Source organism: Rhinolophus sinicus, chromosome 2, assembly GCF_057876585.1.
Source record: "Rhinolophus sinicus isolate RSI-liver-muscle chromosome 2, RSI-T2T, whole genome shotgun sequence".
Lineage (NCBI taxonomy): Eukaryota > Metazoa > Chordata > Mammalia > Chiroptera > Rhinolophidae > Rhinolophus > Rhinolophus sinicus.
This window is the reverse complement of record NC_142502.1, coordinates 170020545-170047894: the sequence shown is the minus strand read 5'-3', so window position 1 is coordinate 170047894 and position 27350 is coordinate 170020545. Positions and strand designations below refer to the sequence as shown.

Genomic DNA, 27350 nt, shown 5'->3' with positions numbered 1-27350 from the left:
TATGAGCCTTGCCAACTTCACTGAAAGCAGTCGTGAGATGGGTTCTCACATCTCAGCCCACATGAGAGAACTTTGTACACCCGCCGAGGTTCTCTCATGGGAATGAATACAGTTGGTAAAGATTTCCTAGCCCTCTCTGGGCAGTTTACACATTCCAGTTCTTTCATCCTCTCAACACCATCATTTCTCAGGCAGGGGTCGGTGGCTACCACGAAGAGTGGGAAGGAAATAACCAAGCACAAAGAAGACAGTGTTGAGGCAACAGTGAGGGTTCTGGTGTTGGTGGGACCAGCTAGGGAATATCAGCCCAAGTTATATAATTCCCCCCTGAGACTGTGTCCTCATCTGTGAAATGGGTCTGTGAAAACTACCCAACCTCATACTTCACAGAACAGCCGTAGGACTCAAGAACTCAGGGAGAAAATGAACAGCACAAATGCTAATCATTGAGGCTGGCACCAACAACATATAGGACCTTCTGTAGATCAGGGTGGGGGGGATCAGGGGATTTTTGGGAATATAAAATAATGACGGGAAATTAAAAAAATTTTTTTTTCACTTTTAAGAGAAATAACTGAGACATGGAGAGAGGAAACATACAGAATTCTAGAATAATTTAAGGGCAGAGGCAAAGAATTTGGATCTCAGCATCTAACCTACCTGCCTTGGCCATTGGGTGAGGGAGACATGTAGGCGGAGGTAAGACCCACAGATTGGGTGACAAGGCCTGGTTAATTCTGCTGCCTTCTTTTCACAGAAGGCACACATTGGGGCTCCCTTTCTGGAACCTTCTATTGTCTGGGAGAAATAGTTCTGGACAGTTAGTTCTCTTGCCTGGGAAGCTGTGTGTGACATGTCCCAGCTGCTGGCAGCCCTGCCGGCAGGCCTGCTATGGGTGACAGTGTGATACAAAGAATAGGCCCTGGGCCTTGCTCCACAACTGCCAGCTGCTGTGTGTCCCTGGGAAGGCTGCTCTACCTCAGTTTCCCCATCTATAAGATAGGGATACCAATCTGTCCCATCCACCTCCCAGAGGAACTGGGGGCCTCTGTGAAGTACTAAGTTTGAGAGAGCCTGGAGAAAGTGGGGGCATGGAATCCCGCTGCTCCTCGGTTAGCCTAGCTCACCTCTTTGACCCTGTGCAGCAGCGGCTGGAGCCAATCCCTGTTCACCTCACAGTGGCTGTCGAGGAAAGTCAGAGTGGTGCCCTGGGCAACATCAGCACCCCGGATCCGAGACCGGACCAGACCTGCAGTGGGGACAAACGGCAAGAGGGTGCCCTTGTCACTCCATCCTCTAGGAAGCCCATGGTGGAGTCACACAACATTTCCTGCACACCCCCAAACATGCACACATACAATACCAGTCCCCCTCACACCCCCAGGTCCAGCCTAGCTGCACAGACCTACCTTGCCGCTGGTTATTGCGTAAGCATTTCACCTTGGGCAACTTGATGAGCTCTTTGCAGTCACCAGCTGCAAAGACAAAAGGTTATGTGAAGTGAGCACCTGGGGATGGAGGTGAACCTGAAGAGTAGGTAAGGCAGCCTTGTCCCCACCCCTGACTGCAGAGCCCTGTCCTGACTCCAGGGAGCTTATGACCTTTGGAAGGGGCAGACAAAACATGGCTGTCAGTATACAATGTGGCCCCGTCTGTGCAAAATGGCTCAAGGGGGCCTCTTTGGAGCAAGTCCGTCACACAGTGGTACTTGCTAGAAAACACTTCCAGATGGGAATTCTTGGCATTGTCACCTGGGGACAGCTCTCCTTTTCTACACAACATTCAAAGCATGAGATAAGAGTCTTATCCATTTTAGTGGGGTCTGGTAAAAACTGCTGGGAGGCCGGAGAGTGGACGACATGAATTTTGGAGTTTCCCTTCCAACCATGGACTGTTAATACAGGAAACCCTATTTGTGAAGGTTCCATCCAGAGTGTCTGCCATCACACAGAGCTAGTCCTGCTCTCCATCACGCAGGGAAATGTTCCAGGATGGACATGGGGCCATTTTGGAGCTTTGCCCAGGGTCGTCCTCTAGCTTGTCTGCTGCCCCGGCTCTTTTTTGGCTCGCCATCTGTTGGCTCTAAACTCCATATCATGACCCCACCATTCTGTCTGTGCTTTATCACTTTACCAACCTTAGCCTCGCTGCTTGGCTCTGGACTCTACAGAGTAACAGAAAAGATTCACAGAGGCTTTCTCGGGGCCAAATGCTGTTCTAAGCATTTTGAATATGTTAACATAGTTAAATCCTTATATTAGATAAACCATATCTATCATTATTATCTCTATTTTATAGTCAAGGAAACCAAAGCACATCAAGGTTAATGATTTGCCCAAGGCACTTAACTAGTAAGAGTAGGTGACAGGTCTAGGATTTGAAGCCAAGCAGTCTGGCTCCAGAGTCTGCTCTAACCAGCAGGCCACTCGGCTTCTAAATGAACCTGGCAGCATTCTCTTCACCAGTCTCAGTGCCAGCCACCTCCCAGCAGGACAAGTGCCTCCCCACCTCCAACCCCTTCCTCACTAGGAAAGAGAGATCAGATCACTGAGTTTCAGGACCTCAGTGTCCGATCTTATTATCCTGGACCTGGGGCACAACCCAGGCATTACTTCCAAGGCTCTGAGGCTGTGCCACAAATGTGAGTTTCCAGTCTTGCTACAGCAGATCCCAACGTGGTAGTGGCTCCTCTGTCCAGCCTCCAGCATCAGCACTGGTGGGGACAGACTTGGAGTTGTCCCCAGTGGCCCTTGCCTGCTTCCCCTGGTTCGTCACTGGGAAGCAGCGCCTCTGTCTGGGTGTGGCTGACTACCTGGAACTGCACCTGGTTGCTGGGATGATGGCTCTCAGAAGAGGTGTCGGCACTATTAATACTTGAAGTCTAACAATGCTTCTACAATTATTGTACTTGTCAAACTGAACACACAGATGTCTGAAAATGCTTGCATGCTTTTCTGGGGGAAAGTGGATTTGGAGTGTGAATGGGGGTGGGACCCAGGGTCTTTGATAGGATGAAGATGAGTGGGTGGCAGGGTTGGAAGGCAGCTGCTCATTGTGTCATGGGCAGGTGATGAGATGTCCCACCCGGGATCCCAAAGACAGAGCCTACCCACTTCTCCCATGGTTATCTTCAGCCTCGGTGAGCAGATCATCACAGCCTCCCAGCCAAGAATCTCTAGTGATACAATTGTTTTTGGGCTCTGGGTCCCAGGGTCAATCCTTTGAAGGTTCAGTTCCCTTCCCGTGTCCCAGAAGCTAGGTTAGGGGGCAGTAACACACACATACACACACCAACCCAGTCAAGAATCTACTAAATTCACCTGCATAGGGCCTTAAAGACTCACAGCAGAGAACCCAAGAAATTGTTTTAAAAAGGTAAAGTTTATTTCCTTCTTTAGCCCCACATGGACACTCAAAATCTCCATTTCTGCTACAAACCTAGGCTTTCCTCCATCCTGGAGAACCATGGGCTCGCCTCTGCCTGTTACCCAGGAGCTGGAACAGACATTTCTGTCTACAGAGCAAGGGAGCGATGTTACTTACGGTCATTGCTGAAGTCATCCACTAATATAATTTCCTGGATCAGGTTCATAGGGGTGCGGTTCAATACGCTGTGAGGTAGAAAAAGGAAAGGTCATTATGACTTCTAATGGCAAATACAGGTATTAAATCGAGTATTAAATAGACACCATTGCATCAGAGGAATGAAAACTGAGCAGCCCAAGGGCTTGTCCAGTCATGCTGCCCACCTGTGAGCCACTGCCATCGGACTCTGCTTTCTCTTAGTGAATGCCACCACCGACCACCTAGCACCCTCAAGAAATACAGGAGTCACCCTCAATGGCCCTCCCTTGCCCTGAAACCCCACACCAAGTCAGCAACCAAGACTGGGTAGTTCAACTCGAAAATGTCACTCAAATCGCTTTCACCTCTTATACCTGCTCCAACCTCTTGTTTGGTTTATTACAGTAGCCTCAGCCTGCCCAGGCAGACCTCCTGTGGCCTCCAGAGTGAGCTTTCAGAAGCACAGATCTGGTCTGATTGTGTGACTCTCCTCACGGATGCAAATAAATACTTTGACAAAACCCCCGTCAGTGGCTTCCCACTCCCTACACCCCAAACCTCAGCATGCTCTTCAAGGCTTTTCACAACCTGGAGCCAGCCTCCGTTCCCAGCCTCTTCACACCCAGGGCCATTATCTGGAGACATCCCGTTCATTCATAACCAACAGCCTGTTCCCCTACAGCCGCCACGGCTGAAAATGCCTGTCCTCTGCCACAAGGACCAGTTCAAATGTCACTTTCTCTGTAACAGCTTTCCAATCCACTTAGTGAGAATTAATTGCTTCCTCCTCTGGGATCCCTCAGCAGTGTGTATCCGAAGCTTCCTGCGGCTTTCACTGCTGCCTGACTCCAAGGGTTGCTCTTGCCGGCTCCTCCAGATGCTCACATCCCCAGACGCAGGTCATAACCTTGTCAAGTTACCTCTGTATTTCCAGAGTCCAGCACAGCACCCTGGCCCATCACCACCCCCTCCAGGGATATTTAGTACACACCTACTACGTGCTTGGCACTGGGTATGTGATAAAGATATGAGTTCTGCCTTCCAGAAGCTTGTGGTCTGGCAGCTACTTACTACAAACTGTAATCTTGGGCAAGTTACTTTACTGCTCCATGCGTGGGGATAATAACCGCAGCACATACTTGACAGGGGTGTTGGGAGAATTAAAGGTGAAAATGTATCTAACGCATTTAGTAGGATGTCTGGCACTAAATGACGGAGTGTAGTAGCAATTACAGTAGTACCTTGGTTTTCGAACGTCTCCGTTGACAAACATTTCGGTTTACAAACGCCATAAATTTTATGGATCTAGGGTATCATTAGATAGTAAAATTCACCCTAAATTTGTGGTTTTAGGGGTTGATTTTAAAAGGTCTGGAACGGATTAACCCATTTTGCATTACTTTCTATGGGGAAACCGTGCCTCGGGTTTTCGAACGTTGCAGAACTCGAACGGTCTTTTGGAACAGATTACGTTTGAAAACCGAGGTACCACTGTATTACTATTTTGTGCATCATTCATGATTTCTGAATTGACTTCATTTACCCTCCTGTGCCTTGGATCTATATCCCCAGGGCAAGGCTGGGTTTCGGAGTTCACACTGGGTGTCAGGCCTGACTGAGAGGGCTGGATCCCGCTTCTCCTGAATGCCCCCAAACTACGTGGTTCCTCAGAAACATTCCTGGGCCACACTACCCACCCTGGGATGCCCAGAGCCCCACGTGTACAGGGGAAGGGGTTCAGATGGTGCTGACGGCGACGTTATGTGCGTCTCTCCTCTCAGGTGAACCATTCTGAGCCACTTCTGGTGGGCCATCTTTCTAAGCAGGTTGCGCAGACTCTCTAGGAGCAAAACCTTGCCTGGAGCTACCTTTATTTATGAAGCCTTAATTCTCACCATGGCAACGGGTGTAAGGTGGAGAGAGGAGCCCCAACATCAAGCCCTAAGCCCAGTTGTTGGGATGTAGAGACCAGGAGGGGCAGGAAGCGGTGGGAGGAGATCTTCCCATATCACCGTGATCTTCCCATAGAAAACACACACAAACGCACCAAGCAGCCCTTCAATCAGAAAGGGACGGGGAGAGGGAGGCAGAAGGAGAGGGGAAAACCTGCTTGAAGAATACCCTCTAATGAGGTTTGATTACGGCGGCAGCTTCTGCTTGCCATTCCCCAAATCCCTGCCGGCTTTTTGAAATTCAAGAGTTCTCTTCTGCGAACATCAAAAGGTAAATCGCGTGTGGCTCTGCGCTGGTTGAACTGAGAGATGATTAGCGAATAAAAAATGTCCAGGGTTTAAAAAAGAAAAGAAAGAAAGAAATCGTCAGCAGGAAGTGCTAATTAGACCATTTCCTGGTAGCACCTGGCTTGTTTTGCTCCTCTAATCAGAGCAATTGGAGTGATGGCGGGGGCTCCTTAAAAGTGGCTCTGGGCTGCAAGGGCCTGAGCTGGGCAGGTGCTCTGGGCTCCTGGGGTGATCAGAGTAGTAGAAAGGTCAAGGCCAGCCCAGGAGGCCTGTCTCCCAGGCCCTCCCTTCTGCATTCTCCATCACCATTCCCCCCACCCAGACCCCAGTTCCTCCTTTGCTCTAACCATTTCTTCCCCTCCTCACCAACCCCTCACCAACCCCTCCACTGCAAAGCCTCCCTCCCTTTGCCCAGGGCGCAACTTAGCATATACTTTTTCCTGGGTTCACTCCCCACGCCACCTCTCCCCCTGTCATGCGGGACACCCTGCTCGCTGCGCCATTTGTCGTGCAGGGAGGCCTGCAGGGTCTCTGCTCCCGCTCCCCATACAAGAACGCAGGATATGGTGAGGCCAAAAAGGAACACCCACGGAGCCATAGGTAGGGGAGTCATACCACTATATTCTCGCTGGCGGCACTATACTCTCACTAGAGGCTGGATCCACACTGTCCGCAAACCGCCATCCACACTTGCCAGCCCAGCCGCCATCTTCTTGCTAGCCTCCATTCTTCTCTTCTCCTTCCCTTCTCTCTCTCTGCTAGCATAGCCACAGCAGTTATATTAGTGGCCAATGGCTCACTGGTTACAGCTGACGGCCAACTAGCCACAGCTGATGGCCATCCAATCACAGTTGATGGTCATTTACTACCTGAGCCAGCACCTGTCTATGTGAGGCCGAGAGCCTGGAAACTTCTTTCTGGGGCTCTGCCCCCACACCCCCCCATGGCTGTTTCCTTCCACAGCCTCCGCATGGGAATGAAGGCTCCATTCAGTGGCACATCCAGGCCACACTCTGCCTGGGAATTATTCTAGAACTGAGTCTCCTGTCCACAGCTCACCTCTCTGCCAGAGGAGGATTGTGCAGGCAGTGTCTACACCTTCTGCTTTCTACCTGCTGCCCTAACCGAGGGGCCCACACGGAGCACCCAGCGAGCATAGCACTGTGGGCAGTGAGGGAGGCCAGGGGGCCTCCACCACCCACGAGCTGTGCAATCCTGAACAAGATGCCAGGCCGCCTGCTTTTCCATCTGTAATTACATTTTCCTTGTAAAGGCAGACGATATTAATACTTGACCTACTTCACAAGCTTTTGTGCGTGTGAAATGAGAAAATGTATTTGAAATTGCTTTGTGAACTCCACGGTGCAATATGCAGGCAGGGGTTGTCAAACGTTCCATAAGTACCAGTTGAATGAAGACCCAACTTTGGTTGAGGAGCTGACTCATTCTTGCAGCCAGACTGACTTGGTTTGAGGCTCTCTATCTGTTCATCCTCCATTTACCAGCTGGACAGCTTCAGGAAGTACTGAGTCCTCAGCTCCATAACTTTCTCAGCAGCATGAAAGGCTGTTAGCATCGTGCCTGGCACACAGCGGCTGCTCTCAGAATCTGGGTATTGATAATAATGACATTGGTTCCCAAAGTGTGATCCTGGAGCCAGTAGCATCAATGTCACCAGGGGACTGGTTAGAAATGCACATTTTGGGGCCCCACTCCAGACTCACTGAGTTAGAATATCTGAGGATGAGGCCCAAGAAACTCTTTTAACAAGCCATCCGGGTGATTCTGAGGCCTCCTCAAGTTTGAGACTACGTTAGAACACTGCTGCCTAGCTGGCTGGAGGTACGTCATACACCTGTTGTCACCTGTACAGGCGTACTTGGTGCTAGGCACTGCTTTAAGGCCTCTACATATCTGAACTAATGTGCTCTTCTCCACAATCATGTGAAGTTGAAGTGGTTATTACCATTAGTCCTTGTTTTGCAGAAATGGAAACTGAGGCAGAGAGGTAAAGGAGCTTGCCCAGGGTCACACAGGTAGTCAGGGCAGAGAAGGCAAATCTGGCCCCAGAGTCCAATTTATGAACCACTTTAACCTGAGGAACTGCTCCTCTAAGTCTCGGACTTGACAAAAAAGCAACACTAAGGAGACTCTGGATATAAACGACCAACTGTGAAGGCTCTAGAGCCCCCATGGAAGGTGTAGGGCCAAAAGCCGCCCCAAGAGGAAGGGGACAGCCCTGGGACTCACACATACACAGGGGCCCACTGTAACACCAAAGATAAACCATTCTTTGGGGCTTGTTTTCTCTCTCCTTTAGTGAGAAGAGTCACCTAATTCATCTACGTTGTGAATCTCTCTCCATCCTCCCATCACTCCCCCCATCATGTCTCTGCAGGGCTCTAAGTGCCCCCATGTGCACCTTTCCAGCCTGCAGCCCCCCAGCTAACTCAGGAGCCCGGGGCCAGAGGGCTTGGGCAGATATGGACAGAGAGGTGAAGGCCTGGCCAAGTGCTGTGCAGGAGGGAGGAGAGAAACAGTCCTCTCCAGTTCCTCAAGCATCTTTCCCTTTTGAGAGCCTGGCACAAGGCCGTCAGAATTCTAGAATGTGAAAGACGAAAGATCCTTGGAGAAGATCCTTTCATCGATGGCTAAGTGACGTAGGAAGTGCTCCTCATTCAGTCCCTTCTCCGTGGCTAGTGACTTATTTGTGCAACAGGGTATGGAGTGGAAGGAGGTACAGAATCATCCCAAAGCAAATGATACCCAGCCATGGAAGTTTCTAGAAGTATTCTTCCTGGCCTCTGCCCCTAAAACTCACTTCCACCCAGCCTGCTGATGCTGTAAACATCCATCGGTTCACATGTGGCTCTCGGGCCCCCATTCTGCTGTTCTCCTGCACCACATTATGTTATATTACAATGCCCCCCAAATGTCCCAGGCTAATGTCTGAGACATTGCTAAGAGGAAAGTTTATTGTGGGAAATGTGATGGGACTTGAAACATCGAATACACTTTTATCGCCATCTTTATAGATATAGTTAGTTACCTGCCCAAGGTCATAAGGCTAGGAAGTGGTAGCTGAGTGACAGCAGGCCTTGATTTAGTATCCCCAAGCCTCAATTTCCTCAGCTGTACAATGGGCATAATGCTGGCTTCCTGCCTCCCCAATGGAGAGCACGAGCTGAGGTGTCGGCACACGAGGGGACTTAGTGACCAGTGGCTGCTGTTACCACCATTACCAAGATGACAATAAGGCTAGAGACTTTAGTGAGGAAGCGTGGGCCAGATGGTTTTAGGGGAAAGGGAGCCTGTGGGAGGGGCTCCAGAGGAGAGGAAGGGCATGGCATCGAGAAGGGGAGCCAAAACAACCAGGGCAAGGATTCCTGGCCAAGTCTCTGAGGTCATCTGTGTTTTAAGGGAAGTTCTGCTGGGAGCTGTTGCTGGGACTTTTGCTTCTCAAAAATCCACGCAGGCCACAGGCCATACAACTAAGGACATGCCTATGAGAGCAAGGGCATGGCCTAGACACGGAGCTGAGGGCGGATGCAGAGGCCCGAATGGCAACAGAGCTGTAACACGGTGGTGGCTGAGAAACCAAATGTTCGCCGTTAGCGTCAGGTTGCTCTGATTTGCACCATGGGTCCTGGCAGGTGTGGGAGGCTGTGGAGAGGCAGGTGCTGGGATAGGCAGCTCTTGGCAGACCCGAGTTTTAATCCCAGTCTGATGCTGGGGGAGGGGTATGCACTCAGCCTCTCAGGACCCCAGCTCCCTTGTCAACTGTGAAATTAGGACTCGTGTTCTAGAGGCAGTCTACACAGGGGTCAAGGGCAAGGGCTCTGGGACCAGGTCCTCTATGACTCTCAGTGACCTTCTGCAAGTCACCCAACACCTCAGGCCTCTGTGTTTCCCCCATAAAATGGGAGCATAGCCACCCTCACAGGAGTGTGAGGAGCGACTGATAGATGCACATGGAGTGTCCCACAGTGCCTTGCAGGTCGTTAGAAACCCTGATATTCTTATCCCAAGGCTGGCCGCCCCAGCAAGCAGACACACCAAGTTCCGGCCCTGGAGGCTGACCAACCAGGAAGGCTCTTACCTGCGGATGGTCCTGAGCAGGGTGGAGCGGGCTTCGTTGTGGAAAGTGATGATGATGCTGGTGGGAGGGAGGTCCCTGCAATACATCAGCAGCGTGCATCTGGGGAAGGAAAGACAGGAGACAAGGAGGACCGCTGGGGGCAAAGCAGGCCTCAGGGGCTGGAAGCAAGGCATCACGGTGATTACCACTATGGACAGGACAGACGCCTGGTGTCCAGTGGGGCGGCCCCAGCCGCATAGCACTGGACAGCACCCCAGGACCTCAGCCGGTCCTAAGAGGGACCGGGAAACTCCAAGAATGACTGACGATGAACTTTCCACCACCTCAGGGGAACGTGGGCTTGGAGCCAAATTAAGCTGAGATACAGACCATAAAAGTGGGATTTCTCGCATGCCCAGTTAGAGAGCAGTGGTTCCTAGCAGCTGCACAAACTCGCCCCCGAGTCCTGGGCTCTGCTCCCCCATCCGTGCCCATGCCAGCTAGTGGAGGCCACACCGTGCTCTGGGCCAGCAGCTCCAGGCCACCACACCAAGCTGACGCCTGACCGCTGACCCCACACCGAAACCTGGCAGGTTGAAAGAAGCGGAACCCCCAAACCCCGACATAAACAATAAAACCCCACCTTGAAAAAGCATTCATTTCCACATGTCCACGATCATCTCGTACGGCAATTACATCTGGGGTCATCTCAATTTAATACCTTATTGCAAGTGAGAATTGTAGCCCGCAGCCTGAAAATGACTATAATAATGAAAATAAACCCACCAAGGGAGGCTGGTGCCACCAGGGGCTGTCCCTGAGTAAATGCTTCCTCCTGTTTCATGCTCTTTTTGAGGGCTGTCCAATCACGGGAGGAGTATTAAACGAGGAAGAAAAGAACAGACGTTTGGTGAGTCAAGCACTTCCTCTCTTCATTTTCCAATTTCTTCTTAGGCCTGGGGCTTCTAAAATGGGGTCCAGAGACCCAAGAATGGACTTCAAGGGGACCGCGAGCCCTCTGAAATTGTCTGCAAAGCCACATATGCACATGTGCCCTTTTTTTTTAGGGGGGGGGAACATCATTCATACTGTTTACTAGATTCTCAAAGAAGACTACGGCCTAAAATACTTCAGAATCTCAATCCTAGGCCAGGTGGCCAGACGTACCTTTGGCCTCCCTGACAATCCTGAATACTTTTTTCTATGAAAGCAAACACTGAGTAAGAGAACTTATTTCGAGAAAGCTAGGCTGTTCTGCTCAGGACCTGAGCACAGCCTGGGCTTGGGTCACCTACAAGGAGCCAAGAATCAGGGAAGAAAGGTCCCAAGGGAAGAGACAGTGGAAAAGGTGATGACCTTCAGGCTTTCCTGTGCTGCCCTCATTCTCACCACATCCTGTCAGCTCCACCTCCTAATAAAAATGCCCTGAATCCACCCTCCTCTCTCGTTCCCTGGCTCAGAGAGCTGTTACTCCTTTTTGGGATTCCTCTGGCAGCCTCCTGACCAGTCTTCCTGCCTCCAGCCTCTGCCCCTGCCAGTTATGTCCTACTGTCCACCACACAGCTCTGCCCAGGCCTCGCTCTGGCTTGAAGCCATCTAGTGGCTATTGATGTACTAAATCCAAACTCCCTATCACAACCTTCAAGACCTTTCACAGTTGCTGCTTCATATGCTGCTATAACTCCTGCCACTGCTCACACTACTACTTCTGCATGGAGCAATGCCCTTCCTCCTGTCTCTACCTGATGAGCTTCTACTCACCTTTCAAGACCCAGAGCAAATGCCCCTTCTGCTGTGAAGGTGTTCCATACTCTCCTGGATAGGTAATGACCTGTCCTTTATGCTCCCATAATTTTGCACATACCTTCCAATACTCCTCAAGATGGGACTGTCTCCCCAACTTGACTACGAGTTCCTCTAGAGAAGAAGCCTTGTCCATCTCCATGTACCTAGTATGGGAGTTAAGTATACCATATGCCCATTCATAGAGAAAGGGAGAAAGTCAGGAAACGCATTCCCAGGTCAGCTGATGACTTCGCCTTTAGTGGTTTTAAAAAGATGTGGTAGCCAGCCTCCCAGGTGGCTCCCGGTGATTCTTACCTCCTGGTCCTCACGCCTGTGTAGCTCTGTCCATCCCTGAATCAGGGCTGGCTTATAGGACCAATAGCGTATGATGGAAGTGACAGTGTGTGACTTCCGAGGCTAAGTCATAAAAGCACTGCAGGCTCTGCCTCGGCCACTTGGAGGGAAGCCAGCTGCCATGAGTGAGGACACTCAAGCAGCCCTGTGGGGAGATGCCCACGGGCAGAGAAAATGAGGCTCCTGCCCACAGCCAGCACCAACTTGCCCACCATATGAATGAGCCACCCTGAGCCACCAGCTCCAGTCAAGCCCTTAGATGACAGTGCCAAGCTGAAACTACCCAGTTAAGATGCTCCAAATTCCTGACCCACAAAGACTATGAAGATAATCAATGATCCCTATGATTTTAAGCCACTAAGTCCTGGGCATGATTTGTTGCACATTAGATAACCATTATAAAACGGGAAGGAAAATGCCTTGAATATGCCCCCAGTGAGACGAAGCCTTGCCCGTACCTATCTTTGGACACAGACCTGCGTGCACAGCAGGTGAGGGGCACTGGGTGGCTCGAGGAGGAGGAGAGATCAAAGAACGGGGCATCGATGTCAGAGAAAGGAACCTGGGCTGTGATATCAATTTGAATCCTGGATCTGCTGAAAACTGTCTGTGTGCCCTTGGGCTCATCATTTACCTTCTCTGAGCCTCACTGTGTCACCGGTAAAATGCAGACATACCTCCCTTCCACGCTTGTGAAGACCATAGATAACTTCAGGCAAAACACCTGGTGTTTTGTAGACGCTGACTAAATGGTAGCTAGAATTATTATCACAACTATGCAGCGGCTGAACGAGCATCCACGCGATGCTCGGTGCTTCTGGATTAGAACCACAAAGATAGTTCAGAAAAGGAAGGGGCCTTGGAGATGATTCAGTCCAGCCTCCTAAACTGGGCAGAACTTGGTGACATAACAGGCGTCAGTGGGAGGCTAAGTTCTTGTGTTCCGGGGCCTCCGCCCCCTCCAGCCTCCTGTGCCTACAGGATAGAGGACAGGAGGCTCTTCCACGAGGCTGGGCACATATCCCATAAGGACCTTTGGCCTGCACAGGCCCAGGGAGGGCAGGCAGCAGGGCAGTGCTTTACACCTCAAAGCACAGGTACCCTGGCTCATAGGATGTCTCCGTGTCTTCCTTCTGGCCCTGCTCACAGCTCATGGTCCCCAGCGTCATTCTTTGTCTCATATGACCCTCATGACAGTCTCTGAGAATATTTGCTCCACAGATGAGCATGGCCGAGGCTCCAAGTCTCTCAACATCACACAGCTGCTAAGTAACTGTGAAGAGCTGAACTTAGGTCCCGTGACTTCTCACCTGGTATTTGTCCCTAGTGTCCCACTGTGAACTCACTCTGGTTAAGTAAGGTCCAGGAGCCCAAGGGGCTGGTGCTGAGTGATACCCAGCTACCTGAACCTTGTGCACAAGCTACCTGTCCTCCAAGGCCCAGGGGACACCAATAGCCCCGCTTAGGGACAAGCACTGGGCACTGGCAGCAACAAGGCCAAAGGCCGTGAAAAATCCTTAAAACTGGATGCATTGCGGAGAGCCAGCTTTCTGGGAGAGCAATCTAAAAGACTCATCAAACAGCGAGATCTATTAGGGACACGAGGGGAATGAAAAAGCCTGCCAACACTGAGCTCTGGCGCCGGCAGACGGACCAGAAAGCATGTTTATAATTTATTAAAGACTCAGGGGTTTTACTGGAGAGAAGAGCAAGTGAGCAGGAAAGATCAGTGTGGGGGTGGAACCAGGAGGAAGGGCGGGACCGCTGCTGTGTGGGGAGACAGATGCCAGCCCCAGGCTGCTGCCTGATTGCCACAGCAGCTCCTGAATAATGCATGCTCCTCTGAGTTGATTTTCCACGTGTAGTTTCTTTTTTTTTTTCCTTTAAAGAAAGATTCAACTAAGACTCTTGATTTTCCTTAATTCAGGTGGGTCTCAAAATGCTTCCTGAACCATCAACTTCTTGAGTGTTCAGTGCCACTTATTTGCAGAGGTTGCTTCCAAGAGAGGGTTCTGAGATGCTGGCCCAGGGTGGGAGCTTCTCCCTCTTTCGTCTCTTTCCATCTCTCCAACCAGCCAATCACTGCTCCCCTGCCCACCCCTGTACCCCCCTGCACCTGAACCTGTGCCAACTTAGGCATGTCAGCAATTCACTAAGTGAGGATCGCTGTCAGTTACCACAGAAACGTAATGCTGTGCACATGCCTTTCATTTTATTGCACAAGTTCATTAAACTGACAGCAGCCCGTAGAAAGTGTTACGATGATGATCGTCCCCATTTCAACAGGGGCCTCTGGTGGCCTGGGGCATGGCTGCTGGAGCACGGACCCAGGTCCTGTAACTCACGGACATACAGTCTTCCTCCTACAGCATGCTGCCTTTATGGAAGAAAAGACGTGGTCATAAAGTATGAACACTGGGGATTTTATTCTCGAGCATAAAAACAGGAGCGAGTGATGGAGAGAGGCAGCCTCAATAACTTTGAAGCAGAGAGGAGAACTAATCATTATTACTAAAATGTCCATGTAAAGGGCATCCGCTCTGGCTCCTCCAGAACTGACAATGGCTCTGAGTCCGAGAAAACAAATTCTTGAAGGGGCTCTGGTGCCCGAGAGGGGAGACTGAAGGCAGTCAGAGAAAGGGGAGAGGTCACACAAAGATGACGCACCGTGGTGTAATGGCAATCCAACAGGCCTGGGGTGGGTGGGACACACTGGGTCAAGCCTTTGTCACTGGGAGCTCAGCAGTGACTTCACTTCTTTCCGCCTTAGCTCCCTGGTTTACACAGATGAAAATACAGACCTGACCTCAGGGAATATTTTTAAACTACTACTTAGTGTTCCCGCCAAGCAGGCACTGCACTCAGCACCTGGCATATGTGACGCTCATAAGAGCCCCATGAGGGGCGATTGTTCAATGGATTCACTCATGAGAAGACTGAGGCTCAGAGAGGCCTTGGTCACGCACTGCAGCTAGTGACCCCACGCTTGCTGGACGTCCTGCCACCAAGCCACATCTCCATGCCAGCACTGTTCCAAGCATCCAGCTGTGACTCAGGTCAACTCTGTGCCCTGTACACCACGTGGACCCATGTATTCACACTTGAATCACCACCCCAAGAGCAGTTTCTATTGAGCTCAGAATCTAGCAGTTGCAGTGACCGGCCCAGAAGGGAGGGACAGGCTGCCACCCTTGGGTAGTAACAGGAAGACAGGGAAACTTCTGGCTAAGCTGTCTGTCACAGGGACATGCTAACAAGCCGAGCCCACTTATTGCCCAGATAGAGCCAGAAAAGGTGAATGGAGGTGTGATCTCTAAGAGGCCTTGAGAGGGAGAGTTAATGAACAATGAATATCTGTTCCTAAACAAAGTTGCGGTCTGTCGTAATCCCCCCCCATTCCTGCAGCTCTAGTGCTCACTACAGAGGTCAGACCCAGGCAGAGAAGACAAATGGGTTATCTCCTATGTTCCATTTCCCGAACTCTACGTCCACAAAGGCCAAGAAAAACACAGACATAAGCCATAAAGTGGGGGTAGGACTAGTTTCCTGGGCGAACATTTTCTGTCCCCAAGGGAGTGACAATCTGTGGATTCCCAGATACAGGGAGGTGGGGTACATCCTCCCCTCACTCCCCCACTTCTTCCCGTCTCCCATGTCATTGCTCTAGGCCTTAGATGCCTCATGGAGACCACCGTCTCCTCCCCTCATTTCCCCTGCCACCAACACCTACCCCAACGCTGGTATGTGTGAGGAAGAAAGGACGAAAGGGTAAAGCTCTTAGCGCGTGGCCTTTTGAGAATGTCAGTTCCCTGAGGACAGACATGCTGCCAGCTTTTAGAGTCATTTAGAGCTGAGAACACCTAAGGCATTTCCAGCTCAGTTCTGTGTAAGGAAGCCTGCTTTCAGCTATGAGGAAAAGGAAGATGACTGGAAACTATAAAATGCCATATCTGTGACTAGCTTCTAGGTTCAAACTCAACTTTTTAGAATGAAAAAAAACACAAGAAGTCTAAGACATATGACAACTGTAAAATCAGAAATTCCTTTTAATCTTATTGCATGGGCAACACTGATACACCATAAGGCAAGACATTTTTATTTCATGTCAATTTCCCTGCGATTTCAGATGCAGATTAATTTGTTTGTCCACATAAACATATACTGCTCCTACTTCTTGCCTCAATAGCCACCCTCACTTAGCATTGCAGAAATCCTGCATCTCCTAAAAGACACCTAAAATAATAGTGGGATCTGCTATTGCATGAGACTGGCACATTTGGAACTGCTGAACACGTGATTGAATTCCAGGATGCTGGGAAGGGGATAAGTGGGTCAGGGCAGGGACGGAAACTGCTGAGGAATTTCGCTGGGCACTGGGGTGGGCAGCTGATGGCCCCCAAACCCCACCTCCTTGTATAATCTCTTCCCCTTGAGTGGGAGCTGAACCTGGTGACTTACTTCTAAGGAGCAGAATACAGCTAAAATGATGGGATGTCACTTTTGTGATTAGGTTACAAGAAACTGTGACTTCTGTTTTTTTGGCTGGCATGCTTTAATGAAGCAAGCTGCCATGTTGGGGAGCCCCACCCCCATGGCAAGAACCTGAGAGTGGCCTCTGGTCAACAGCCTGTGATGAACTGAGTCCTGCCAACAACCACATGAGGGAACTTGGAAGAGGGTCCACCCCAGCCACGCTGAGATGCCTGCGGCCCGGTTAATACCTTGACTGCTGCCTGTGAGAGACCCTGAAATAAGAACCCCAGAGGCCATGCCTGAACTTCTGACCCACAGAGACTGTGAGATGATAAACCCTGTTTTAAGCCCCTAAGTTTGCTGTAATGTATTATGCAGCAACAGAAAAATGAATACAGCACCCTTAGCTACCGAAGAAACAAGTCCACCAGGGTTTCTCATGCCCCTGGGGTCAAAGCCAAATTCTCTTGGGTACTTGGTGGACGTGCTATGCAAATGCATTACGATTCTCCCCAAATGGTACTCCCAGATTCCTCAGAGGGACCCATTTATTCATGCTCTGGTGGCCTCCGTTCCACAAGATGATGCTAGGTACGGGATGCTGTGTAGTCCCGACATACAGAGGGAAGCTCTCCAGTGGTACCTTTGGGAGTCATTCGAATCTTCATCTATTCAACTCTCCTAGACGTTCCCAACATGAACCACGATACATAAAAAATCACTTGAGTAACCCTTCTCACTTCTCCCATGGATGGTGCATAACTAATACCTTTCCACATGCATAGAGGAGAAGTTAATTCATTTCAGATAATGGAAATTGTAAGGCTTTAAGACTTAATTCTTTTGCAGAAGTACAGGTAAAAAAGGCTGACCTATAATAATATTGTAATAACTATGTATGGATGGTGTCAGATGGGTACCAAACTTATTGGGGTGATCACTTCATAAGGTGTATAAATGTCTAGTTACTACATTGTACACCTGAAACTGATATAATATCGTATGTCAACTGTAATTGGAAAATAAATTAATGTTTAAAAAGTTAAAAACAAAAAACCCAGTCTAAAAAATTAAAACGAAAAGAAAAAAAAAATGGCTGACCTAGATGGTATCACGGACATTCCTCCATTCCATGAATACAAGGCCATTTGGCAGGGGACCTGGTCTCAGGGTAAGCCTATTTAGACCAACAAATGCATTCCCTTATATGAACCATCGCAATATTCTTAGTTGAATCCATAAGTCAGGCCAGCTCTGGGTCTGCAGTTTACTTCTTGCTCCTCAGAGGAACCTCCTGGATTTCTTAGCCACCTACTTGCAGTAGCATCCAATTTCTAAGAAAATATACACCTTGACAATTCTAGGGCACTTCTCCATCAAATTAATTGTAGGCTGTAGATCAGAATGGTGATCCCAGAAGTCAGCCCTGCAAGCCCATTTTCCTGGTAACATAAGAATGCCCAAAGGGGCCTTTGCTGACAAACTGGGAGGCTAACTAGGGAAGAGGGGCACTATGATATAGGAAGCCATGTTGTTCAGACTTTCCTGAAGGCTCAGTCTCCACCTCTACTTTATTTTGAAGCCCCAAGCAGCCGGAGACCTTTCTCTCCTTGGATCCAGATAAACTCCTGGGTTGCTGCAATCCTGGATTGGATGGGACCATAGAGATCCTCTGGTTGGGCAGTCCCTACACTCTGAGCTGCTGACAGTATCTCCAAAAGTCTGTGTATGCTCTGTGAATAAAGTGTACAACAGTCAAATAAGTTTGCAAATAAAAAATACTGGAAAAATACCAGATTACCTTTTTGGTGATCCACCAATGCACATTACCTTGATAAACGTTCTGAGACTTCTGCTAGCCTACTGTTTACCAAGCTTTGACCTCAAGACCTGCCCCATCCCCACTCTGGCACATTTTCTTTCTTCCTAGCACACAATCCTTTGCACATAACGGGGACTCAAATACTTACGCAATATATTCTGAGCCAAGCCTATTATTTAACATCCTACTAAACAGAATTGTGGGACACAGGTTTATAAAATGTTGGTTCCAGCTCCCTGCTTTTTTACAGATGAGGAAACTGAGGCCCAGAACAGTGAATTAACCTGCCCAAGATCATCATGATAGTTAATGATGGAGCTAAGATCTCCTAGTTCTTGGCTATTGAACTTGCTGTTTTCTTCAAGTATTTAGGCTTGGGGGCCCCTGTCAGATGGTACGGAGAGGCCCCAGGCCCCAGTCCACCTAGGGTTACTGGCCACCTTTCTCTTTGACCACTCTCTCCCCCAAGATACTCCCACCAAGGTCCCTACTACTTCTCTATGTTGCTAAATCTCAGGGAATCTTTTAAGTTGTTATCCTTCTTGTCGTCTCCGCAGCACTTGACATTGAGGGTCATACATTTCATTAAATGATTGGTTCTTTCTCCTTGGCTTTCATGAAATCTAGCAAGGCTATCGTCTTCTTAGGCTGTTTCCTCTTGGTTTTCCTTTTCGTTACCTCATCTGAAATTCTGGCATAATTCTCTCCTAAGACATACTCTTCTCAATCTTTCTTCTCTTCCAATTATCTAACTTATTTCCAAGGCGTCAATTTCCCATTTGCTTGCTAATAACCTCAACCCTAACCCCAATCCTGATGAGTATCTTCTCTTGGATGTCCTCAGGAGATGATTATGGCTCAACACTCACTTCCCCCAGACCTGCACTGTCCGATCTGGTAGTCACTAGCCACATATGGTAACTGTGCACTTGAGATGTATCTAGTTGGAATGCAGATACACTGTACATGTGAAATACACACAAGCTTTCAAAGACTTCATATAAAAAAGATGTAAAGTATCTCAGTTTTGTTTTGTTTTTTACATTGCTTATGTCAAAATAGTATTTGGGTATATTGGGTTAAATATATTATTAAAATTAATTTCACATATTTCTTTTTACTTTTAAAAATGTGACTACTAGAAAATTTGAAATTACATATGAGGCTCACCTCCATTTTTATTGGACATTGTTGCCTTGGGTCATTACTGAACCTTAGCTTGTATATAATCCAATTTAAAATTTCAACATTAGTGTCAGATAATGGTTTCTAGATGTGGCGTTCTTTTGCATAAGTAAAATAAAATATTTTTAAAAATCATGGAGACCATTGCTTGCAACATTCTATTGTGCAGGAAAGACTGTATTATAAAAATCCTATCATTTAGCATCATCGTAATTTCATAAAAGAAAGGGTGTTTAAACACTAGGACAGGCTGCAATCTCAGAACAGCTAACAGTCCTTTAAATTGTAAAACTTAGCTTTAAGAAAATCTCCCCCAACTCCCTGGATCAGGTCAGCACTAATTCACCAACTGGCACCTGAAAGTACAGTTCAAGGGTCTGTTCCACTAAACTGTGATGAGCCTGAGTCTGCCTGACCACTTGTTGCAGACAGCATGGATACTGAACGCAAAAGACAGGCCATCTCCACTCTTTGCTCTGGAACCAGCAGCCCCGTTCGGTTCTTGGTGCTACTGGTGCTAACAAGTTGGTATGGTTTTTCCAATGTCTGGCCCTATTTCTCCTCAGGAACTTCTGCGGCCCACGCTGTCACATGCAATCTGGGGTCTCTGCTGACTTGGAGAATGCAGATGCCTCTGGCTACACTGAGACCTCCTAGAAATGACCATTGTTCCACTCTACACCAGGGCCCTTTTGTTTTCCCAGACCACTCGTTTTAGTCTTTTACATTGACCAACCCCTTCAAAGTGAGTGGGACACTGACGTTTGGTGAGGCAGCAGTGCCTTCTTTCCAGGAAGATCAGCTGCTCTTGGGAGGCTTCTCTGGGGACACTGCTAGGACCTGTGTTAGGTGGTCCCAGGCACGCCACCTGGATGTCAGTTGTGTGCATGTGTGTGAGCACACACGCAGGGGAGAGTGTTCTCAAAAGGCAAATGCAGGGTCTAGCTGGGACCCAAGTATGGGGCTGGGCCAAGGTTTATTTTTGTAACGTTTCCTTTAAAAGATTCCTCAGGATCTGGGACTACGGCTCCTTCCAGTCTTGTTTTAGCCCTGCTTGAATCACATACCACAGTAGTAGTAATAGATACCTTTTACTGAACCCTCAGATATTCTTCAAGAGCTTTAAACCTGCAGTAATTCTCCGAGGTAGGTGCCACGATCCCTCCTCTCACCGAGAAGACTGTGAGGTCCCCGTCAGTGAGCAGCAGAGCCTCAGTGTAAAACCAGATGGTCTGGCTTCCAACTCTGTGGCTCTCACACGCTCTACTAGAATGCCCTTTGATGGTCGTCTAACTCACTGGCTCACAAACCTTTTTTTCATACTGGCCTTTCTCTCTGTCTTTGGTCTTGAAGGCTGCATGCTGGAAGGTTCAGGAAAGATGGACAATCACAAATCTGGGCTGTCCTGTCCCTCACCTGCTAAAAAACGCTGTCTCCCCTTGATATTCCCTGAGCTATTTCCTGATTTTTTCAGACCTTCCAGCTAACAGATTAGAGAAGAGCCATTCCCTCCTTTTCCCGAATGGGGGAAACGTTCCTCCAATTGAAGCAGCTGAGATAAGACTCGCAGCCTCGTGACTTCAAGGATGTGGGCAGCCCCCAGCACACTGAGCTCAGCAACGGTCTGTGTGAGGGCCCGTGTCCCACCACTCGTCTTCTCCAGGGCCTCTCTGGAAGGTCTGAGGTGGGAAGGTAAAAAGCAAAGGCTTCCCACACCTTCCTGCATTCTCCTAGTTAGTCAACCCATCCTTGAGTCAGTCCTGCACCAAAGTCAGCTTCCATCCCTTCCTTTTACTCTCACTTCCATGGCCCACCGGACTGCAGGAGCCCCCGGACTATTCTTCCGGCCTGCAGACCCGCCCCTGCCTCTCATTCCTCCCCTCTTCCCACGTTAATCTTCCACACATACTGCTTCACACATATAACTCTCTCTACCTTCAGTAGTTACCTGAAGCTAAACCTGGACCACATCCCAAGGCCTCCAGCATCGTGTTAACCCTCCAGCCCTGCCCCACAGTTCTCTTGCCTGAGTCTTCTGGCCCTGCAAACCCAGTCCACTCACCTCCCTCAGTCCGGCCCTGGTCCACAAGCTCCACACATTTCCCGTCTAGCCATATTCCATTCTAGATTGTAACTGTTGTGCAATGCTTGGCCTAAGTTGGCTTCCTCCATTGCACGTCTCATGGCCTGCCTGGGTGATCGGCCTTTCTGCATAGCGATGCCTTCCTCTCTGTGGGCAGGGGCCACTTTTCTACTTCTTTATGTTCCCCTGGGCAAGTTGCTCAACCTACTGGAATCAATGTCCTCATCTCTAAAACCAGGATCACAGCAAAGTGGTTGTGAGGCTTAACAGAGAGAACATATATAAGGAGCCTACCACATGTCAGGGGAATAGTTTGATCAATAAATGTTGGCTGATTAAGGTCCTGAATTTATGTGCTAGCACAGAGAATTCTTTGTTGAGTGAAGGCAGTTTTAAATTTCCCGTGATTTGGTTTTCTCCCTCTGTTCTGAGGATTCATTCCCACATCTGCACTCCCAAGTCCTGGTGTTTTCAGAAGACAGTTTGAGAGTAAGTGCAGGGAGATACTCTTTGAGTCCATATTCACTGAGCTGACGGTGGTGAAGAGCCGGGCACTGTGCGAGGTTCCAGAGGGAGACAGAAAAGTCAGCATCCCTGCCCCAAGTCGCTCAAGCTCTCGGAGAGGAGACGGAAGTCAAACTGATGCTTGCAACTTGGGGGAACAGGTGCTACTGAGAGGTGAGTAAGGGAGTGAGGAGCAGTTACCAAACGCAGCCTGAGCAGGCAAGATGTCTTCCTGGGGAGAGCGCCCTCACCCCACCCCACCCACCACCAAGGAGATTCCTGAAAGAGGAAAGAGTTTCCTGAGCAGAGAGAGCAGCCGAGATGAAGAGGTGTGAACCCTGGGGCACAGTCAGGCAGCTGCAAGCCCCAGGCCTGGCTGGGGTGGACGTGCTTTAGGGGAGGGGTGAGCTGAAGTCATTGAAGGGTTTTTAATGAAGAGCGATGTGTCTGCATTTGGAAAGCTCTCATGGAGGAGGTGTGGAAGACGGATTGGTGCGAGGCCAGAACTAAGGAGGAGGGCGGCCAGAGGCTGCTGCGCTTACCCAGGCAAAAGAGGACAGCAGCCGAGCATGGCGGCAAGATCAAGGACCAAGAGATACCTAGGAGGCAGACGCAACAAAATCAGGGTGAGAGCTGAGTGGGACTCCAAGGACTTGGGCTTAAGTCAAAGGGTAATTAGCAGGTCCTGCCCTGAGATTAGGCAGGTGAGAGGAAAGTGGGTGCTTGTTGTCTTGAGAGGTGGTCTAGGCAGGCCCAGCGAGGCTTGGGTAAGGAATAAATGATGTGTCTGTGTGATGAATCAAGAAGGAGAGACAGGGAGGAGCTGGGAAGCAGGAGAACGAGGTACTGATGCCTGCTCTGGCTAACTTCAGGGTCATTGTCAGGGGCAGGTGAGGGCAGAAGGTGAAAGCTGTCAGGATATGATAAGCTTCAATAGAATATAAAGGCTTCCTCTTGTCACAGCAGGGACATCCAGGATAACCACAGGGCTCACTGCTGACCTTGCCTCTTGTTAGCCCAGTTGGACCCTGGGCTGGCTACGTGACTCCATGGGGCCTGCAGCAGAGCCTTTCTTCTGTCGCCTCACACATTCCTCCGCCAGTTTTCCACCCGCCCTTGGGCCCTGCTGATCGCATCGCTCTATCCCACTGTCTGTCACCACAGCCAGCCTCCTTTCCACAGCTTCTCCCACCCACAGCTGTCATCTCCTCTCTGCTCTTTTCATCTCTTGTCAAACACATTTTCTACTTCCTGGCCCCCGGCCCTTAAATCACTCTCTCTACTGGCCTTGGCTCCTATCCTCAGTATCTTAAAAGTATGAATTTCACCAGAGCTGGCATCACAATTGCCTCACTGCTTATTTTGCCTTCCAGTTTTTAAAGTAAGTTTGACATTCGAGTAAGTTAAGCATTCAGTGCCGGGAGCCAAGGCCAAGGCTGAAGCTCTGTCTGTGCCCCTTCTAACGGAGCACACCCCAACTCAGAGGTGGGGGACAGGGCACTAAACCAGGACCTCTCCAAATTCACTCACACAGCCTCTTTTTCCTTTGAAGCTATCAGCCTCTCTGCCCTGCCTCTCAGACCTGCTTTTACCCACAGCTGCACAGCAGTAAAAAGGTCGCAGCGCCGGTGTGCTAATGCTGACCCTAATTCTAAAACTGATCTGAGTACGCGTCACCACAGCTAACAGTCACCAAGTAGTCACTCGCAGTTGCACACTGTGCTCAGCATTTGACATGGACGGCAGATTTGCTCACCCTCCCAGCAACCCTGGGTGCCATTATTAGTTCCATTTAATAGATGAGGAAACTGAGGCTCAGGGAGTTTGAGTAACGCACCCAAGAACCAGCTGGTAACTGGCAGAGATGCCTTATCTCAAAGCTCAGAGAACTAGGTCTCCTATTCACCACTTCCCTTGCCCGGGCCTCAGTTTCCCCCCGGTGAAACGGCAGTGACTCCTTTACCCCAAAGGCTACTGAGAATGTCATGTGAAAGAAATATGAGAGCTCTTCGTAAAGTCTCATCTTAACATAAAGTGTGACTGTTCTTATTCTGAGGACTCACTGCAAGGTTCCGCCTTTGGCTCAGGCATTGCCCCAGGTACCCTGAGCCGCCTCAGGATGTCCCAAGCCAATCCTGCCAGCCCTGTTCCTTTCTGGCCTTAGAGGCCCACGTGGCCCATCACACCAATGGTTCTTTAAAGCACTGGGGGGAAATGGTAACTGAACTTGACAGTGTTCTGGGTTTTAAAGGGAAAATGTCTGTATATTCCCACTCCTTATGCTCGGCTGAAAAACCTGGGCAGTTAAGCTGCCACCCACGTGATATGCCAACTCCAGGAGCAAACAGCTTGGCTATTTTGTGTTTAATAGATCCTGGGGCCTTTAGATAAGTGCAAAGACTGTGTCACACCAGCTTACATTTGTGTCTTACGCTGGGAGGGGGTCTGGTGACCTCCATCGCGTGGACGGCACATGGGGGTGGGGAAGGCATAAGGAAGTGGACAGGCAGCTTTAACGGTCCTGCAGGTCCTCCGTCCTGTTGGGAAAGGCAGTGCGTGAGGGGAAAGATTAATGCAGGGCTGTGGGGGAGGGATCTGCTGCTGAGCTGGAGGAGTCACGCATCTGAAAATAGCCTCCAATCCGATTCAGCTCCTAAGTCAGTTCCTGCATGTCCTTACCGGCAGAAGTATTATCAACCAGCAGCCAGAGATGAAAGTGACCTTAATAACCATCTCTGAGCTACTTCTCTCTTCTTACAGGTAGGAAAACGGATGCCAGATTGCTGCAGAGTCAGGCAATATCCTAGATAAGCTGCAGGTCTTCTCACGCGCAGTCCATGTTGCCTCCCTTTTCCTCACGCTGCCGAGATGAGTGACCAAACACCAAAAATAATCAGAAGAAAAGCGAGTCATTGAGGACAGACTAAGAGACAGGTTTTCTGTTTGGTTCTTGGGCAAAGGGCACAGGAAGTTGAACCGAGAAGGGGCAGTACACTTGACTGGGTATTCCAGAGGACAGCAAACCTATGAAAAGATGCTCCACTTGTCTGATCAGAGGGAAAGGCAAATTTAAACCACAGTAAGATACCACCACTCAGCCTCTAAAAGGACTAAAATGAAAAAGACAGACAATAGCATCTAACAACTAACAAGGATATGGAGCAGCTGGAACCCCCTACACTCCTGGAGAGTGGAACCGATAAAACCACTTTCTTAGATGTTTGACAGGATCTATAAAAGCTTCAAGGGATACACGCTACACACACACATAAGCATGTTCACCAAAAGACAAGTAAAAGGATGATCATAGAAGCTCTATTCATAAGAGCCCCACACTGGAAAAACCCCAAAGGAGTATTAATAGTGGAATAGACATATGAATTGATATATATTGATCCAAAGGAATACTATACAGCAACGAGAATGAACATACTGTGTCTTGCAAAATGTGGCTGGATTTCACACATCTAATTTTGAGGGAAGCCAGACACACAGGAGTATATACTGTGTCATTCCATTTCTATGAAGTTCAGCAACAAGCAATGCTAGTCTAGGGTGTTCGAAGTCTGCACAGTGTTAATCGCAGTGGGGAGTAGGGGCAGGGGACAAGGTGACTTCTTGCACACCGAGAATTTTCTTAACCTCGACTGAGGTGCTTGATGTAGGAACATGGCCGTGTTCTCTCTGAAAATCTCTTCACGTTGTACATGAATGAAGTGTGAACTTTCCTGTATGTATGTGATACTCTGATACAAAGGTTACTTAAGAAAAGATGAAGAGAGATTCCGGTCTTGGGGCATATTTTAGACTTGCAGCAATATTTCAAAAGCCATGGAACTAGAAGGATTTAATAGAGCCCATGAAATAGGCAAGGGCCACAGCCAAGCGCAACAATGCCTTCTCCTCTGAGAATTCCACAGCCTTTCTGGGGTTCCCCATAGCACTAACGAGAATGTTCCACAATGAAGAGTGCAAATCCAGGGTCTTCTGCGTTCTTAACAGTACACACACACACACACACACACACACACACACCCCCCCCAAACAATTTTTGTTTTTTAAGAAAGATAATTTAGAGAATTGAGAAATGATACCATCCTCCTCTTGGTGTTCCTGGTCCAGAATGCATGGGCCTAGGCTTATTTTCAAGGCCAGCTTAGGGAACGTTCTCCCCTTGGGGAGTGACCCACAGGTGAGGAGGTACTGGTGGCCTATGGAGGGCACTAAGGCAGGTCCCAGTCGTCAGGCTGGGGGATTTGCTCTCTGGGGGAATCTAAGCTCCATGAGAACAAATGGTTGGAGTGTTCGTTTACTGATATATCGTTAATACCTTATACTCACTAACTTTCAGAATGAAGTTTTCATAGCAATTATTTAATTCCAAATCAGTTTCCCATCCTGGGTGCTGAACATACTTCTCTATCTCTTTCTACATCTTTCTATCATCTCCTTCCTTAAGCAATGTGTAATAAAGGAGGCAAACCCAGGGAAGAGGTAGGAAGAGGCAGGGAAGTCTGCCCCCCAAACTAAGGCCATTTAGTACCTTTCAAAGGCACACAGGTTCTCCTTGGGTTACCTGCCCATTAGAATTTAACTTTGGTGACAGAACATCAGAAGAAATAATTGACCGCATTAGCTAATTAATATGTTATTTCTATGCCTCCAACCAGGGATAAAATAAATATCAAACTACCTTAACTGGAAAACCCAGGATCCTCATGCATCATCTCTTCTCCTTGCTCCACAAGCACAACACACACACACACACACACACACACACACACACACACACACGCAAACACACACACACACACATTAAACACAATTATAATTGTGACAGAATAAAAAATATATACAGACCTGGAATCTGAAAACTTAACTTTGAGTTTCTGCCAAGCATTGACTAGCTGTGTGACCTTAACAAGTCCCTTAACCTCTCTGAGCCTGGATCTCCCTTCCCAGGTACGTGGTTAATCTGCTAGTCTCGTTCTTCTACCCAAATCTCCACAGCCAGTACTAGTACTCCATCCTACAACCCAGAACTTAGTTTGGGGGTAAAGGACAGGCGTGTTTTCTAGGTCCCCACCAGCTCCTTTTCCCTCAGGACCAGTTCTTGCTTCCCATCCCTCCCACTTCACCTCAGAACAAACTCCCCAGTATAAGACCCAACATCCCCACCTGGAGGACGCGTGTACCTTAAAGCCAAGATCCCACATCACGCTTTACCCCCGTGAACTGGTACCCAGCTCAGGTTAAGCTGGT

At 49.0% G+C, this 27350-nt stretch overlaps 1 protein-coding gene across 5 annotated transcripts in view; it reads right to left on the bottom strand.

Annotated features, from left to right (window-relative positions):
* Positions 1 to 27350, bottom strand: part of GALNT14 (polypeptide N-acetylgalactosaminyltransferase 14) — a 186479-nt gene that overhangs the window by 35334 nt on the left and 123795 nt on the right. For 4 of the 5 annotated variants that reach the window (XM_019735395.3, XM_019735396.3, XM_088796228.1 and 1 more), the window contains 4 exons: positions 9904 to 10002; positions 3544 to 3611; positions 1410 to 1475; positions 1128 to 1249 (listed from right to left, as the gene is read on the bottom strand). In XM_019735395.3, the coding sequence (XP_019590954.3) occupies positions 1128 to 1249; positions 1410 to 1475; positions 3544 to 3611; positions 9904 to 10002 (355 nt within the window). Of the gene's footprint in view, positions 1 to 1127; positions 1250 to 1409; positions 1476 to 3543; positions 3612 to 9903; positions 10003 to 10525; positions 10705 to 27350 lie in introns of those variants that run through there. The other variant, XM_088796229.1, reaches the window with a different exon arrangement.